The following is an 18,334-nucleotide window of genomic DNA, read 5'->3' as shown; positions in this document are numbered from 1 at the left end:
TAAGGTAAGAATTTCAATTATTATAAAACCCACCCAGTCCTTAATGGGTAAAAGTAATGCTATTGCAGTCACTTTTTTTTTTTTTTTTTTCAAAAGTAATTATCCAACGCTCTTTAATTTAGCAGTTGAAAAATATAATAATTAACACTCGGTTGGTTAAATGAGAAAAAAAAGTTAATAAATATTCAGTAAACCGGGTAAAATAGTGTAGAGAGAGAGACAGACTAATCAGCCACTGCCGTCTGCTCTTCTCTCTCCCAAATGTGACCTTAAAAAAGTCACCATAATGGAGCACCGTACGACACCACTGTCTCCATATTAAATGATGGATGTATCTCCAAGAGAGATGAGTGTTCAACAATCAGGGATTCATCTAATATGGACATCACCCATGAATCCTTTTTCAGAATTATCCAATCATATCATGACACACCAGTAAAACAACCACGCAACCATACACAAGCAATAACTTAACTCCTCTATATATTATCAGAACCCCACAATAACCCACAGTTCTCCTTTAAATCACTATCTCTCTGTCTCTCAGATAATATACACAGAGAATTATCATTTCATTGGCCTTAATTTCTTGCTTGGTCTTTTTTTTTACATGGATGAGAAGTGGAAGACATCAAAGAAAGAAGGTTCATCTTCTTCTTTTGTTAGAAGTTTTTCTACCAAGAGTTCATCTTCAAAGTCTCCCCTCTTGAGAAGCTCTTCCCTTAAATGCTCTTCTCCAACCAACAAGTGTGCTCTTCCAAGAAGTTACTCTCAGAAGAACTCCTCCATTACTAGCAAGTGTAGTAGCTTAGCTAAAGAACAGAAGGCAAGATTCTATATCATGAGGCGCTGCGTGGCCATGCTCGTTTGCTGGCATAAACATCGAGATTCTTGAAACAAGAAGGCTTACTCATCCCAAGAATCTTATATATCTATATATTTATATATACATGGATAGAGATGGAATATATCCTTGAAGGGATTAGAAATATATTTTCTCGGTTGCTTCCCTATCTTCTTCTTTTTTCCTTTTGTGGGAGATGGGTGTTGGGTTTGATTTGAGCTTATAAATTTTCTACCATCACAAATCAAGAAGCCAGATTAGTTTTTTATTTTCTTGAATTTCAGAAGCAGCTTGTAATTAATTACGATTTAAAGAGAGCTACAACTTTAAAGATGAATTCATATAACACATACACAATCCATCTCAAGTCTCCAACTACCTACATTATTTGCCCTTTTGATTTTTCTTTCCTGTCTTTCATAACTAAATAGATCTCTGCACAAGCATGATCCATTCTTTTATTATTAATTTATTTTTCTTCTGTGTTTGATGGGATAGAGAGATTCCTTTCAGCTGCCGTTGGTTCTGCCACTGTATATGGTAATGGTAATAGTAGACATTATTGACAATTGGATCTGCATTGGGAATGCAACTAATCTTTTAAGAATTTTGATTTGAGAATCACAGAATTTTGAAATACCTTGTAGAGATCCCCCTTATCTTTCTTTGCTTATGTCTGCATCTGTTTGATTTACATTTCCTCTATTGAATTTGGGGCTATTTTTCTAAATCTTATGTTTACCAACATTTTAGTTTAATTCTTATGGTTATTGAAATTAAAGAGAAAAATATTAAATTTTGTTTGGTTGTTGAACGGAGACAAAATGGATTAAATTGGTTCAATGTATTTTAATTAATTCGGCTTAAAAATGATTTTTATAACTCCACTGGATTTATTTTTTTTAAGATAATACTTTCATTTCATTATAATCAAACTGATGGATTAGTCATCAATATTTGGAGTGGATCAGCTTAATTAATCCACAAAAAGAACCTAAACTTATGCAAATAGGGGGATTTTAAACAAAAATTGAGATTGATTAGGGTTTTGTCATTCCTGGTATAGACAGGGACCAATCCTTCCAGTGAAAGTGATTTAAAATTACACCTGAATCTTGTGGCTCCATTCTCAAAGCTTCCATAAAGAATCAAAAGTGGTTGACAATAAGTTAAATAGACAGTAATAAAAGTGAAAACTGACAGTGTGCACACGTAGTGGACACTGAACCAAAGCTGATAAAGAAACTTCCCATCAGAAGAAAAAAAGGTGGTGAGAAATTGGGCTTTTTGCAAAATTAGGGTCGGGGCTATTTTTATTTTCGAATTTGGGGTTGAGAAAATTTTATTTGCGATTTTGGAGTTTGACTGCCACGTGGCAGCCGAAAAGGACTCCTGACGCCTCTTTAACAAGCGCCAGAGCCTGGCGCCACTTTAAGTGGCGCCAGGCTCTTTTTTTTTTTTTTTTAATGTCTGGCGCCACTTAAAGTGGCGCCAGACAATTATTTTTTTTTTAAATTGTTTTTATTATTATTTTTAATTATTAATATATTATAATAAAATATTTATATTATATTAATTTTTTTTATTTATATTATATTTTTATAATAATAAATATTTTTTATAATTTTAATATATTAATATTTAAAAAATTTTATTATTAATATTTAAATAAAAAATTACTGGAATTATATTTCAGAATTATAAAATTGATATTATGTTGCGATGAGATGTATAAAAATAATTCAATCATATCGTATAAAGTGATAAATTTTTTTATTATTTTAATATATTAATACATTAATTCTGTAATTAAATAGTACAAATATTTTGTATACGGTTAATGTTATTTTATAACTTTAGTTATAAATAATTATTGTAGTTATAAATAATTATTATATTATCTTACTATTAGATATTATACAAGAATTGAGTTATTTATAATTTATTAAAAAAATAATTAATTAATCTAATTCAAAGTAAATTAATTAAATTTATTATATTTGATAAATTATAAACAATGAGATGATCGCATGCAACATTTAAATAGCCTATAATAATATTTTATAATTCTAAATAGCAGTTAATAAAAAGTAAATTTAATTTTTATAATTTTAAATATTAATATTTATTTATTTATTTTTATAATTATAAACAATAATGTAATTTAAATAATTAATAAAAAATAATAATTAAATATTATATACGATCACTTGATTATTTATAATTTATTAAATAAAATAATATAATAATTTTAAATATTTTATACGAATTGTTTATAATTTATTAAAAATAAAAAATAACTAAATTAAGTAATTAATTCAATAAAGCTATTTTATACAGATTTAATAGCAGTATAATATTATAATTCTAAATATTTTTATAATATTATTACATATTGAAAATATTTTTTTAAAATATAATAATTATTTATAACTAGTCTTAGTATTTTGTAAAATTATGAAATAACATTAAACGTATATAAAAATATTGATACTATTTAATTACAGAATTACTGTATTAATATATTAAAATAATAAAAAAATTTATCCATCTAATCGCAATATAATATCAATTTTATAATTTTGAAATATAATTTCAGTAATTTTTTATTTAAATATTAATAATAAAATTTTTTAAATATTAATATATTAAAATTATAAAAATATTTATTATTATAAAAATATAATATAAATAAAAAATAATATAATATAAATATTTTATTATAATATATTAATAATTAAAAATAATAATAATAACAATTTAAAAAAAAAAACAATTGTCTGGCGCCACTTTAAGTGGCGCCAGACATTTAAAAAAAAAAAAAAAGAGCCTGGCGCCACTTAAAGTGGCGCCAGGCTCTGGCGCCTGTCAAAGAGGCGCCAGGCGTCCTTTTTTGCTGCCACGTGGCAGTCAAACCCCAAAATCGCAAATAAAATTTTCTCAACCCCAAATCCGAAAATAAAAATAGCCCCAACCCTAATTTTGTAAAAAGCCCTGAGAAATTAACAAAGAAATTGCTTTCTTTTTTGTTTTCCCTAAATTGTTGGCAACTAAACTTAGGGTGAGCTCTTAGAGGGTAAAAAATCATGCATAATTTAGGCAGTAAATTTTTTTTTTTTTATTTACATTTTTTAAAAAAATTTGTCAGAGTAGCCATGTGAAATCTGCAAGTGGGAACTATATATGGGAATCAATTTTGCCCTTCGTGGGGCATCTCAGACTGTATTCCTGGAAATAATACAAGAGGCTGACAAAAAGTTTATTACTGCCATAAATTTTAGGAAAAGAAAAATCTTCAATTATGATTTTTGCAGTTTTTTGCGGTTATCAAATAATTATTCTTAATAAGCACTGTTGAATGCCAACTCAATAATGAGTTGGGAGCAATGGCTATTCATTCTCTATATCAAGTCCTTCTCAGAACCTTGTTTCTTCCATATTCTTGTTTTTTCCTATCAGATTGGATCTCTACATCACCAACATGTCGTTTGAATTGCTGGTAAAAGATTTGATAGAGAGACCTCATAAGCCACAATTGTCTGATATCAACACAGTATATTCCTAGTTTCTAACCATTAGCTAAACTCTTCATAAACAGGCTTCAATGCATTCAGACATACCAGTTTAATAATGTTAAATTAAATTCGTGAATTTGATTATTAATATTATTGAAGTGGTTTTGAATCGTCAACCGTTGAATTGGATGAGAGATTCAGATTCAATGGCTGACCATTCATACACAAGTGAACACTTGATTGCACACTAATGAGTATGATTATACTAAACCTTGTCCACTGTCTTGGTCCCATTTTTGCTGAGTGGAAAGTGAACTGTCTAACAAGCCGACCAACAAAAGAAAGGAAACAAACAATTGGGGTCCAACAGAATGGTTGGACAAACAAAATCCTGACAACATCGTAAGTTAATTTAAGTAGGCCCTGGTTTCATTATTTGATCAACAGTTGGGAAGATCGAACGGTGGAGGAAGCATCTTTTGATTGGGAAGTTCTCCATCAAGGACAATCCATGCCATAGTCATGCCCCAACTAAGATGGACATCAAAGTGGCAGTGCATCAACCATACTCCTGTATCAGACTTAGAAATTGTAAGTCCATGAAGTGAAGAAGAAATTAATATTTGATTAGTGCCAACAGATTCCCTCTCCATGAATATGAAAATAAATACTCACCTGGATTATCAGCAAAAAAGCGAATTGCCAGCCACCCACCAGAGGGCACAGCAGCAGTATTGAGTTCAACAGGATCAACAAGGTTATAATTTTTGGGATCATTATAGGGATCAAAATTTCCAAATCCTTGACCAACAACATAGAAATTGTAGCCATGGAAATGTAGAGGGTGACTCTCATTACCCTGAATGCTAGTACCTTGCAAGACTACCTCCACACCAGCATTGAATGGAAGCACTGCAACTTTAGTTCCTTGGGTAACGAAAGTACTGTTTGGTGGTGTTCCAGTGTAGTTGAATGGGTTCGGTGGAAATCTTGGAAAGTTTGTACTGTAAACCCCATTAGATTGTTTAGTATAATAGGCTTGAAGAATTGCTTTTGAAGGTAAAGAAAAGGAATTGTTGTTCATAGAAGCTGCAAATTTTGTGCCATTAGGCCCTTGACATGTTTGATTTTTTGGGCAGGGGCTGGTTCCTAGACCTATTGTGAAGTAAAAGAACCTGTCAACATTTTGAGGCATATTAAGTGGGAATTGAGCATTAACCAGCCTGCGCAATCTGCTCGAATAATTGGCTGCAACATTGGTAGCACTAATAGGAGGCAGAGATGGTCTAATGACTGGAAGTCTGTTGGATTTGAAGAAATTTGAGCAAGTTTGATACTCAAGAATCCCAACAACAGTTGTGTTATCAATTTGACCTAGAGAGGTGGAATATGGTCTGGCTAAAATAAAGAATTTTGCACTAGGGGCAATGGGTTTTGTTTTGAGGAGAACATTTACGGTCTGCCCTGCTGAAATCAGCAAAAGCTCTGTTTCAAAAGGCTTAACATAATTTGCATCAGCTTCAACCACAGTGAGACTGTGATTTGCAATGGTGAAGAAGAGGTCCGCATCAACTGCAGCATTGATCACTCTCAGAAGATATGTCTTTCCTGGTTTCACCTTTAACCTGTACGTATCTGCCAGTACCCACACGTCAGAATCATAAGATCAACACTTTAACTTTTTCCTACTCAATAATGAAAATAATAATCGATCATCATTTACACTCCCCGATTCTGAAAGACTCACTTAGATATTAAGAAACGAAACTAGAGCTTAAGATTATTAAGTAATCCCAAGTTACCTTTTGATGAGCAATTATACAAGGGGCCTGGAAGTCCATTAATGGTGTAGGCATCAGAGACATTAGGGGCAGCTCCTGTCTGTAAAGCCTGACTAATGATTGCTTCAGGATCTGTATTATACCACTCTCCTGTAGTTAATTGAATAATATAAATTTGATTAGTGGCAGTGGCATATTGGCCATGTTTCATTAGTGAGAAAGACCGAAACCCGAGAGGATGAAAGACAAAATCTGAATACTCAACGGGTCCAAATTCGAAATGGACAAATTATATTCGGACATAAATTCCAAACTAATTTCTACTTCAAATATAACTCCTACGAAATAGGTCATTCATCAGGACAATCTCCAATCCAGATTGAATTTCTAACGGCTATAAATGTGAGTGGCCTTCAATTATGCATGTTTATCTCATTATTCATTTTGATTATCCTTATTGATTTAAGTATCGAGATTTATTTTGAAAATTTAAACCGTTAAACATCCATTAGCATTGATTAGATTGAGAGGGTAGGCAGATAAGATATAAGAATTACCAAGCAAGATGGTGACTTCTTTATAGGGTTTGGGAAATGGGTAAGAAGCATTGAGCTGAGGGAGGATTATAAGAGGCCCATAGACAGTAGCTCTAAGCCATTGGAAGTGAGCATGCCAAAAGAGAGTTCCTCTTTGTCCTGTAATAGTGAAGTTGTACACGTAAGTATTGTTTGTTTGAATAGGGCATTGAGTGATGTATGATGGCCCATCTGCCCATCCATTTCCAAGCTGTCGAACTCCATGCCTGAGGTTTTTGTCATAGGAAAAAAATTCAGTAAAAATCATAAACAATCAGAAACACTTATTTTTCTGGTGTATTCTACCATTTTACTGAATAATACACATTTATCAGTTGTATTTACACCTAATTTTTTAAATGCAGTAACGAATTATTAATAATTCAAAAATATAAAATATAAAGCAGCTCCATCCCATAGGCAACCGCATGAATTATAAAATATAAATAAAAAAATTAACGTTGTATAGTATATGTACGATTTATAGTGGTTTACATACCAATGGATAGTGATATTGCTAGAAACGTGATTGACCACCTTGACTAGAAGATGATCACCTTCTCTGACGACCACGGGAGGCCCTGGGAACTGGCCGTTCACCGTCACCATGCTCTTGGTGCGACACAATCTGGTGACGTTGGTGGATACTATCTGCAAGAACATGAAAGCAAATTAAATAGGAAAAAAATGCACTTGCCCTATCATGATGTAATAAATTTCAATTGACAAGCAACCAAAAACAACCCAATGAGTAAATTACGTACGTTAAATTTGTAGTGCCTGGTAATGCAAGCATCGGCAACCTGGGGAAGGCCAAAGAAGCAGCAGAAAGCAAACAGCAGGGCTACAAGAAACACTGGGAGTAAAGGATTTGAAGCACCCATATGTGTCTGGTTAATGTGCAAACTTCTGTCGCCTTAGCAAATTCTCTTAGTTATTTGCAATGATATCAATGGGGCCAGTGGAGAGGGTATTTTATATGTGTAAAATAGGGTGTGGTTGGATGATTTCGTTCCCAGATAATCTAACTGTCGATGTTTACAATTAATTTGGAGTGTAATCAAAGTCAATTAGTTAATTTACCTGTCCTTTCGAGGCCTTAAACTTGCACAAATATATTTTCTCATTTTTACCTCAATAGACTGTAGCTTGCTTTGCTTAATTACTTCTATGGGAAAACCATTTTCAAGGAAATTCTTCTCATGGAAATTTTCTTTAAAAAACAAAGTGGGTTGCATCTGTGAAAGAATTTCACAATACCAAATGAAGAAAATTGCAAGATATTTTGCCCGTGCGAATAGTCCTAAAAAGGACGTATCTTCCACTGAAAAAGATTCATTATAGCTTTGCCAAAATTGAATCATAGCCCAGAAGGACGTAATCGAGAATTACATGCAAATACAAGAAAATCTGCTAACCTATGTATCTTATTCATCAGCTACAAGGAGCCGTGGCCGAGATATAATATAAAAGGGCTCCAATTTTCAAATTATTGTCAGTGAAAACATTGATTGTTGTTTTAAGTCTATACAAGTTCACAGTAATCATTTTCGTGGAAAGCACACGCTGGGACATGAAACATTGGTTGATGATGGCATATGTCTCAACTAAACAGAGTCTTGAGAACGCCAAAAGCCAATAGGAAGACGAGGACATCTGATCTACCTTTCTTCCATGCAAGAAAAGGCTGTTAATGCCTAGGTTATTTAGCAAGTTTTTTCTGTAAATAACCAAGATATGAAGTCACAAGAGCTAGTAAATTAGCGAAGCTAAATGCTTATGTGATCATGAGTGGGATTTTAGTTAACTAGCGACTGAGTTCTAATTTATAGGTGCACCAACTACTCTCCTTGTAGCCTACTCCTAAGAATATTTTCTACATTGCTTAAGCAAAAGTAAATATATATAAGCAATGATTTTTACTTATACATGTATAACATTAATGAAGTTGTCAACTTACAGCAATAGTAAAAAGCCTAGTGAATAACTATTTTGTCACAGAAAAATAATTGCTTTCGCATTTAAAACTGTGAAGCTCTCGTATAAAATTGAAAACTTACAAGATTTTAATTATCAACATAGAAAATACCCTATTTGCAATTACCAATGCAATAGAATACTAAGAAGTGCAATTTTCAATCCCATTCCTCGGCTGCAAAAATTTTGTGCTGGGATATTGTCAATAGGTTTCTCCATGCTGCTGATCAAGATAAAGAACTTTTTTATTATACATGATGAAGGTTAAGAACCAAGTTTCTGAGTTAAGAGATTCACGCTCTCAAATCAAGCCTAACCACTTTGAGCTAGAAACTACACTTTGTAACCAAAGGTTGAGTAAAATATATGTAAAGTTATCCTAAACATAGAATTTATTTTGGTATCATTCGTAGCTAGGAAATAAGTATATCTCTCTATTCCTTTCTAATACTTTAATTTAGAGATATACTAGATTCCTTGGCATATCGACAAATCTCTATTGTGCACATTATTGTTAAGAAACAATAATCACCCTAAAAAGCAAACCAAAGTTGATACGAAAGAAATTAAGCCATGCAATGAATAACTCAAGAAGAAGGAGGGGGAGCTAAGTTAGTCATTTTGGCCTAATGACTATCAACGAGGTGCTGGTACTGCTAGATCCCAGGTTCATTCAACACCTAGCTATATATATCAGATTTGGTGTTGGTGGCGAGGTCCCCGTCAAATCCTACCAGCTGTGGCTAATGCCATTTGATCCAGAGACCCATAGATAAAAAGTATCAACTCAATGGACCTTCAGGCCATTCCAATCCCACCAACAAATTGAGTATCCAAGAGAACGAGATTCTGTTTTCATTGCAGAAGTATGGGAATTGGGGAGACACGGCCACCAGCGAAGGTGCATGCGGTGCTCGCAACAAAAATGATCAAACGCCAAACTTGCTTCAAAATCAACCCTTTGGCATGCAAATCAGCGTTATCATTCATCAGGCTCCATGGACCTTGACTAATGAAAATCGAAGGATCAGCACAGAAATGTAGAGCGCTTGGCTTGGATAGTTTGGATTTGGATTATCAGTTAGTTATAAGGTTACGTTAGCTGGATAGTACAGAGAAGTAAAAGGGGATAAATACGAACTCCTTTCTAGTACATTTTTCACTTCCAAGGTTGTAGCAATCTCCCTAGGCTGGGCCAAACTCAGGAGAGGCTGTATACCTTCAAATATATGTGGCGCAAGAAGCATATTGGTTAAATAACAAATAAGCAAGGCCTGAAACTTGAGACACAATAAAAACAAAGCCCAACATACCGAGGCCCTCTTCTTGCAAGAGAAGCATATCAACCATGCATGCCCATAACAACTTGCACCAGACAAGCTAAAAGAGGAACATGGCAGTTGCGGTTTCAAGTAGCAATGGAAGGGCAGCATTTACGCCTATATGCGGTGGCGCCTTCGTTTGGATTCATTTGCCGGTAGTGAAGATTCTTCTGAGTATCTTTATTTTGTGGTAAATCGTGGTTTTTGTTTGTTTCGATTTATTCTCCTGCTGTGAATCCCGTAGACTCAAACTTTTAATCTGATTCCATTTTTATTATATTTTACTATAAAATAATATTTACTCATTATATTTAACAAAACTATTTTTTTTTAAAGTATTAATTGCTCCTTATATTTTTTATTCCATTCAACTCTGCATTTAAATTAAAATTGTCTATAATATATATTTAAGGTGAGAAATTATCATTAGGGAAAAAGGATTAGAGAAAAAGGTTTAGAAAATACGTAAAAATAGAGGCATAACATTAAAATTCTCTCTTTTTTTTTTTTAATTAATACATATTGGTCGGATACCGAGCATGGGATGCTGAGACGTTTAGTTGTTTATTGTCCAAAGCTGAGAGTTTAGTTGGTAAGGGGCGAAAGGGACAAAAACTCTCTGACGACATCTTTAATTCTTCTCGTGAAAAAAGCTAAAATAAAATGCGGTGGGAGTCCCAGCTTGCCCACAAACAGCCCAAAAGGTGCTGGATTTCAGGGCGGGATTGCTCAATTTGGTCATGTCTTTATATCATTTAACCACTTCCTCACCTACCTATATCAATTTGCATAGAACCTCACTTGTTTTCGGTCCAATCCTATTATTATTCTTATTATTATTATTATTAGTATTATTCTTATTTTGAAAGGTCCAATCTTATTGTTTAGGAATTTGTGCAGTTTTTTCTATCGTTTGATACATTTCCCATTGAGGTTCAAGACAAAGCCTTTAGCCCCTAGGACATATTGATAGAACCATACAAATAAAGCTCATGTACTGAAAACTCTTAACATCCATTTTGCAGAAAGACCCAATTTCAATTTGGTAGCTCCAACATTAACTTCTCTAGACAAATCCGGTCGTCCAAGCATTATCTACGTCACCGGAAGTAAAAAAAGAAAAAAAGAGTAAGATTTACTCCCTATTGTAGTTAAGACAGTCATAGACAACCAAAATGGAGGACAGGAGATGAAGAATCAACCAAAAAATTCAAATTAATCACCATTGCCACAAGGGGAGTTCCGAATTCAATCAATACTATGCATGCATCTAAGGATTAACGTGGATAACACCGCCACAACCAATTATTAGCCAATTAGTTAAATATGTTACCTTTGAAAATATATATACTTAAAAGTAGAGAGGGCAATTTATTGTCGAATTAAGAAAAGATATTCTCGGACTCGAAAGAGGCAAAGAAGATCACCTATTAAAAAAAAAAAAAAAAAAACTCGATTAAACTAAAAAGAAAAACTACACCACCACAACCAAGAGAAATTTAATTGATTTAGTTTGTGAAGTTGAGGGTTGAGGTTTTGCAAACATTTTATGTACTTTACCATAAAAAAGTACAAGTCTTTGTCTCCGCCTCTTGGGTTGGGTCATGGCCCTAAAGTGGTCCAACATTTCCCTTCTAACAGTAATACAAAGTTATGCAACCATTATAAATATGTGTTTTTTAAAGATAAAGTAGAATTCATTAAGCAATAAATTAAATCCAAGTGTGTGATTTCAAGCTATATTTAGAATATCACAATACAATACACCATTAAAATTTCTATTAAGATTTAATAGAAAATATAATTACATTTTATTAAATTATGAAATATCAAACATATAACGCATTTAAATATAATAAAATAAAAAGGGCAAAACAAAGCTCATATAACCAAAATAATAATAATAATAAAGACAATCTTACGAAAGATAAAAGGCCAAGCTTATAATAAAATTCTAAAACTAGCTTAATCATATACGATTTCTCCGTTTTGGCATTATTCATTTTAAAAAATAAAAATAAAAAAATAAATTTTTATAAAATTATTTATAACTTCAATTTTTTTTAAAATAAAATTTTGTTTAAATTAAAAAGAAATTGAATTTTTTCTTTTAAAATAACAGTTTTAATAAAAAAAATATTATATTAAATTGAATAGCTGTAAAATTCTTAATTACAAACGGTGGAAATAAGAAAAAGATCACAACACCAACTGTACTGTCCATACCCAAAAACCACCCAAAGAAAAGTAGGGAAGAACCAACATTGACAAACACCAAAAGCCAAGATATGCAAGATTAGTAATATTGTTGCTTTGCTACTCTGAAAGAAAAATCCTGCGTTGAAGGGCTCCTACTCATATTCGTCATTTGAGGGCCGAATGCAACAATTAAGGCTTTCAGAAGATATCACCTCATGAAAGCAAAATATATAGAACCATATTTCGCTTAAAAAGAAAACCGTTGAAAATCGCTTACTAAAGTAACTTTGGGTTTACATGGAGGAGGCACTGAGCTCCTCGGACGGAACCAATAAACTCATGTACACCAAATCTAAAAATAACACCCTCACTCTTATGCTTAAGATATGGGACCAACACAAAAACTGCTCGTATTGGGAGGAAACTCCACTTCCCTCTTAAGACTAACTCCGCTTCCCACTTAAGAGTAACTCCACTTCCCAAGATGGAAGGCGCAGGTGAAATCCTAGTAAAGCCAAGGAAAAACTGGTTGTATTGGAGGACCACCAGAGGAAAACAGAGAGTTTTTCTCTCCAAATTTTGAGAGAGAATATGCTTTTGTATTTTACTACAGGTGTTCAAAGTGCACAACTTTATTCCTTCGAAGCAAAAGTAACCATACTCTCCATATGTAGTCATAATCAATGGTCATATCTTGGATGCATTGAGTAACCAGGAGTGGTATTATTATTATTTTTTTTTATCGAGGCAAATTCTGAGGAATGATTATTGATCCCAAAACGTCGGAATTAATGTACATATGTTGTACTGTAGACTAACGGGCCTAGCACCAGGAGTTGTTCTATTTCAAAAAATGATTCACTTGAATTTGGAACCTCTTTCGGAATCTGAATTTCGTTTAATTTTACGACTAGATCAAGGGATTTTCTTTTTAATTATAGGCCTTTCAATTACTGATCAGGAAAATAAATGGCACTTGCATCGTCTCCAAGTTAGTTTGTCATATATGAGTAGCATTTTGGCTCTGAGAAAAAATGACGTTATAGTTATTCATTTCCATATTTATGTAAGTCATTATATTGTTATTGATCCCTGCAAAATACTTATTAACCTCAAATTTAATTATTTCATGTAATATAACATTATAAAATTTTCATTAAATGTTAGAGGAAGGGTATTCAAAGTCAATGTCAAAGAAGAAAAGCTTTTTAATAATGCAGCCATAGCTAATAAAGATATGAATACAGTTATGGCTTGAAAAATCAAAAACCCACGCTGGATTTGTTTGAATGGACAAGTCAAAACGATTTTAACATAATACAATGTGGACGGACAGCTATTTCCACTCGTGGAAGGACTGGGTAAACCACCTTTAATCCATTCACATTTAACCAGTTTCTATGCATGCACACATGATCACCCAGTTCACACAAGTGCACATTCATGGGTGTCGCTGTTTGAATTCCACAGCTAAAAGCCACCACCCATGACCCAACATAATAAGCAGAGGAAAAGATAAAGTAGCTCATAAAACTAGGCACATGATGAAATTGGTGCTTTTGTGCTAACAGGGCCACAATTCCAGAAGCACGTCGTTTTGTCAAGATAAGGATCAGACGTGCCATTATATTCATTAAACTAGGCAGCAGACAGTAACATGATTAGGCAGCAAATATGATTTAATCCATTTGCATTAAAATCCAAGAAATAATCTCAACAGAAGCTAAACTTTCCCACTTGAATAACGTTTCAATCTGGCATATCCGATTAACAGAAAACTGTCTGTATCTGCGCGTGTGTTTTCGGAGGGGGAAAACATCAACAAATTCCATATAACGAATGCAAAAGAAAGAAAAAGAAAAATAATTAAGCTTACAAATTTCAATTGTCTTTTTCTTCTTCTACATTTGCAAATTTTCCTAATTCAAACAACCTTTGCAATTTTTAATCTTTTCCATCTCTCCTGAACCGCAACAAAATTGTGCCATATGAAGGGCCAACCAAATTTTCTGCCTGTCCCCATTCTGATTAAAATTAAAAATATTCTCTTTGGACTTTGCAAGCCTTGATCAGGAATAGAAACTTAAATTCAATAAGAGATTCTTGCCTATTCAATTAAATTCTATATACATTGATGAAAAAATAAATCCGAACCTTCGGGTACGATAGTGCCTTTCAATTTCGATCACCACCTTTCGGTCCCATTCTCAACTTCCAAATCCAAGCCTCTTCTGCGTCTGCTTACATATCGACCAAACCCAGAACTCGAGTGACTAGAACTTCTACTGATGGAACCAGATTCAGGATCAGGATGCAAACTCGAAGATGTAGTAGAAGAGGAAGAAGAATTAGACCTAATCCTCCTCAAAAACGAAACCAACCCACGGAAAACCCTCCTAAACCCACCACCACCACTGCTCTCCCTCCTCCTACTTGTTCTACTCACCCACGAAACCCTCCTAGGAGCGCCACCACTTCCACTAAACCCACCATCCATCTCTGTAAACACGCCCGGAAACTCTCTCTCGCCTCCCCTCCTTCCCCCGCTAAATCTTCCCACTGCAAATCCACCTCCTGGCAGCCTCCAGATGGTCAGCCCAACAATTTCATCCGATTCCCCCGAATTCTCGCTTTCTTGCTGATCCGCCGGCAACTCGTGGCGGCAAACGGGGCACGAATTCCTCACTGCTAGCCAAGGGAGTATGCAATCCGAGTGGTAAATATGTGCACACGGCATCTCCCGTGCTTCACCACCAAGTTCGAACGCCTCCTTACACACTGCACAGTGTGCCTCCGCTAGTACGTGGGTTTGATTTATTTCAACCGTGGGCATCGACTCCACCACCGCTTTCGAAGCCGGCGGGTTTCCTACCCGCCCAAAACCATTCACTTCAATCTGTGCTAACTGGTCTAGCAAACGGTCAAATCCAGATCCCATAAAAAATTCGGACATACTTGCCGGCACTGGTCTAAGACCCGACCCGGTTCCGTCGTCGTAGTAAAACTCGTAGCTGCTTCCTTCCTCGTTCTCTTCGGAGGCGGTTCCACGCAAGACAATAACCGGGTTAAACGGGGAACGATCGCCTGCGTTTCGTCGATTCCTGCGAAATCTTAAGGTGGGAACCCGATCTGAGTCCTGACGGTTACTACCGTTGTTATCCGATAACATATACATGAATCGACGGTGTGGATTGTCCGATTGGGAATTAGCTTCGATCTCTTCAATAAATCCACCATGGCAGTGAGGACAAGTGACATCGTTGTTATCCGGAGAGAGCAAGACGGTGACGAAGCGCGTGCATCTATAACACCAATAAGACGTCGACGTCGACATGACTGAAAAACTTCAGATCCGGCGAGCAAAAAGAAAGAGACGAGAGAACAAGAGAGAAAAAGGCAAAAGTCTAACGAAGTGATAAAATAAAGAAGAGAAATTGGGTTTTAAAGGCTGGCGCTGGGGCAGTGTAAAAAGGGGCAAGATAGAGTTCAAAAAACGCGTGAAATTCACTCGTTTCTGTAGTTTCGCCCTCAGATTTAGATAAATAGAAACAATGACACGGACAGTAATGGAAAGGACCAAAGAGGCGCGTTATGCAGGAGCGTAGAAGGGAAAAGTTGACTGGGAGGCGGTATAAAATCGGCGAGTTTGAATTTTAATTAACTCGGCGATAGTGCAACTCGTAGGAAGATTCTGAAACGAGGCAAGGGGATTGGTGTTGTGTGGTTACATTACACCTGGCCAAAAGACCGGACCGACTCCAAATGGGAAATGAAGGTAATGAGATTATTGAAATTATATACGAAAAATGTTCGTGGCGATCACTTTTCAAATAATTCTCTAATATTATTTGTTTTATTGATTAAAATATATTTATAATAATAATTATATAATTAATTATTAAATGGATAATATTAAACAGTCAGATAATAGTATTTCTCATAAACAACCACCAATAAATAGAATTTTATTGATGAATTAAATTATCAGTAAACAATAGTTGAAGGCTGGTAAAAAAGAAGGCAAAATGTGGAGAAGGGCAGCAATTGTTGTGTAGTTAGCACAGCATGATTTTTGGGTGAAAATGGGGAATGATTTTGTGCCTATATTTCTCCTAATGCGCACGCCTTAAAAGTAATAATTGTTCCCCTTTTTCACTATACCAATCCACATTTATATGAATATGCATGCAGAGTCGATAAGAAAAAAAAAGAAAGAGGCTTCATATTCAATGCTTGAAATTTAATGTTAGATATTTAGAATGGATCATTTAGTGAATTTTAAGATGTAAAAGTTTCTATTCAAATTTTCATAAAAATTGGATTTAGAAATGAAATTCATTCAATAAAACCAAAAGCATATAATCAACACTAAAATTTTAAAAGATGTCGGAAAAAGAAGAATACCTATCAAAGGCAAGAAATGAAATCTTGACTTAAATGGAATAAAATCAAAAAGGTATACTTGACAAAAAAAAAAAAAAAAAGCTCAAAGTCGATATGCCAAATTCAAGCCCTTCATTCATGCTGTCTTTAAAGTTTAGAGATGCCTTTCTTTAGCATCCGCTCCCACAGTTTTTTCAACATTTTACAAAAAGCTGTATTATTGTGATAATGACTTGTTTACAAGAGAAAGTAAAGGCAGTACTACCACCAACATTTCATTATTAATTTGACATTAATTAACGTTTTTTTCATTTCCTACCATATTTGCATTGCTAATTTTGATTAGGTTGAAAATTGAAATCGTCCTCTACTCTTTTCTCATGAAGATTTGTCTTGTAATTAAATTCCCATTTTACTTTCTCAAAGGTATTATAAAAAAAGCCCTTCTTTTTCATTTGGAAAACGAAAATATAATTCACTGAGAGACAATCAATGCTTCAAACTAGGGGCCACCCATGAAGATTCCTAGCTGGTGGCGGTGCAGGTACTATGTCTCCTCAGCTAAACTAAATAAATTCATCAATATGTTGAACCAGCTGCTGCTATAGTGTCTTGTGGGGAATCCTGGGAACTCCAAAACATTAGATCGCATTTCTGCTAATCTTCCAAATGTGCCAAAAATAGAGACAGCCATCTGCATGAAGATCTCGATGAATTTACATCAGCTCAGGAGACCCCTCCCCCCAACTGCCACCAGCTAGGAATACAACTCTTAGTTCCTTGATGCCGACCATGCATGTTAATTTCTTAAAGATTAACTTTGATGTCGCTGCACACGCAAAGGGAATTGGAGGAGCAGTAGCAAATATCATCAGGAACAAACCTTCGGATTGGTGCTGCAAGATTTATACTTCCATTGCTGAGGCTTTGGTGCTGGAGGGTCTTGCTCTACAATGCTCCCAGTTTGCATTGCGCAGAGGTTCATTGCAGCCACTTTGGGGAGGGAGACACCTTTCTTGTTACTAGAGCCAATTCCGTGAATCTGCTGTACCCGTAGACGTCCAGTGTAACCACTAATTAAAATGTGGAGTATCAAGGAATTGTCGAGTAGGTTAGTTTTGCTATCCTTTTCTCATATGAAACCTGTGTGTAACCACTAAAATGATTAATTATCTTTCTTTCTCTTCTATTATTGTGCCTCACCAAACCTTTGTCTTCGGCTTTTTCCCAAGTTCGCTTTAATGAATTTAATATTTCGGGAAAAAATTAAAGAAATTAAGGCTCCAAAATCCATCAAATAAATGGTTTTCGTGGGTTTTTAAGCTAGATCTCTTGCAAGGACTCGGCCCACGGTATCATGTAATTAGTCCACTGGCCCTTCACTAAGCGTACATCATATTGATGTTGAGAACCCATTTGCCATTTGTACGATGAGTTCATTGGATTAAGTATTTGCGATCGAGTGCGTATTTTGTAGTATTAAAAGTGAATATTCTAATAACTTAAATAATAATTAATATTTTTATATAACCAACGAAAATATTAGAAATGAACCAAGAAATAACATTCAAAACAAGTAAAGGCTCATAACTCCTCAACTCAAACACAAACTTAATTAGGAACATAAATCAAATGAGCTAACGCATGAGCAGGAATATTTCCACCTTGCTTAACAAAGGACCACATGCAGAGTGGAAGCTGTGAAACTTGAAGAAGAGAATCACGCAAGGCATCACCT

At 34.5% G+C, this 18,334-nt stretch overlaps 3 protein-coding genes across 3 annotated transcripts; 1 reads left to right on the top strand and 2 right to left on the bottom strand.

Moving 5' to 3' along the window:
* The first annotated feature begins 274 nt into the window (after positions 1-274).
* Positions 275-1,122, top strand: LOC122723130 (small polypeptide DEVIL 13-like). The gene has a single exon (XM_043954343.1). It carries the CDS (start codon positions 611-613, stop codon positions 893-895), a length of 285 nt encoding a protein of 94 aa, XP_043810278.1. The 5' UTR covers positions 275-610; the 3' UTR covers positions 896-1,122.
* A 3,484-nt stretch (positions 1,123-4,606) lies between these two features.
* LOC110610093 (laccase-2) lies at positions 4,607-7,599 on the bottom strand. The gene is made up of 6 exons (XM_021749963.2): positions 7,480-7,599; positions 7,215-7,366; positions 6,698-6,942; positions 6,162-6,290; positions 5,035-5,994; positions 4,607-4,930 (listed from the first exon to the last, which is right to left on the bottom strand). The coding sequence occupies exons 1-6, from the start codon at positions 7,597-7,599 to the stop codon at positions 4,800-4,802; spliced, it is 1,737 nt and encodes a 578-aa protein (XP_021605655.1). The 3' UTR covers positions 4,607-4,799.
* A 6,277-nt stretch (positions 7,600-13,876) lies between these two features.
* LOC110609586 (E3 ubiquitin-protein ligase RDUF1) lies at positions 13,877-15,652 on the bottom strand. The gene has a single exon (XM_021749271.2). It carries the CDS (start codon positions 15,545-15,547, stop codon positions 14,399-14,401), a length of 1,149 nt encoding a protein of 382 aa, XP_021604963.1. The 5' UTR covers positions 15,548-15,652; the 3' UTR covers positions 13,877-14,398.
* Positions 15,653-18,334: the final 2,682 nt, after the last annotated feature.

This window comes from Manihot esculenta, chromosome 2 (genome assembly GCF_001659605.2).
Source record: "Manihot esculenta cultivar AM560-2 chromosome 2, M.esculenta_v8, whole genome shotgun sequence".
In the NCBI taxonomy this organism is placed as follows: domain Eukaryota; kingdom Viridiplantae; phylum Streptophyta; class Magnoliopsida; order Malpighiales; family Euphorbiaceae; genus Manihot; species Manihot esculenta.
Note: the sequence above shows the minus strand (reverse complement) of the source record. Positions and strands in the feature narration are given on the sequence as shown.

What these genes read in the sequence shown, in the direction of transcription:
- LOC122723130 (XM_043954343.1), top strand. Translation starts at nt 611, where the DNA reads ATGGATGAGAAGTGGAAGACATCAAAGAAAGAAGGTTCATCTTCTTCT.
- LOC110610093 (XM_021749963.2), bottom strand. Translation starts at nt 7,599, where the DNA reads ATGGGTGCTTCAAATCCTTTACTCCCAGTGTTTCTTGTAGCCCTGCTG. An exon ending in AGCAATATCACTATCCATTG is followed by an intron (nt 6,943 to 7,214) that starts GTATGTAAACCA and finishes CAAAAACCTCAG; the next exon opens with GCATGGAGTTCGACAGCTTG. An exon ending in CTTTTTTGCTGATAATCCAG is followed by an intron (nt 4,931 to 5,034) that starts GTGAGTATTTAT and finishes AGTCTGATACAG; the next exon opens with GAGTATGGTTGATGCACTGC.
- LOC110609586 (XM_021749271.2), bottom strand. Translation starts at nt 15,547, where the DNA reads ATGTCGACGTCGACGTCTTATTGGTGTTATAGATGCACGCGCTTCGTC.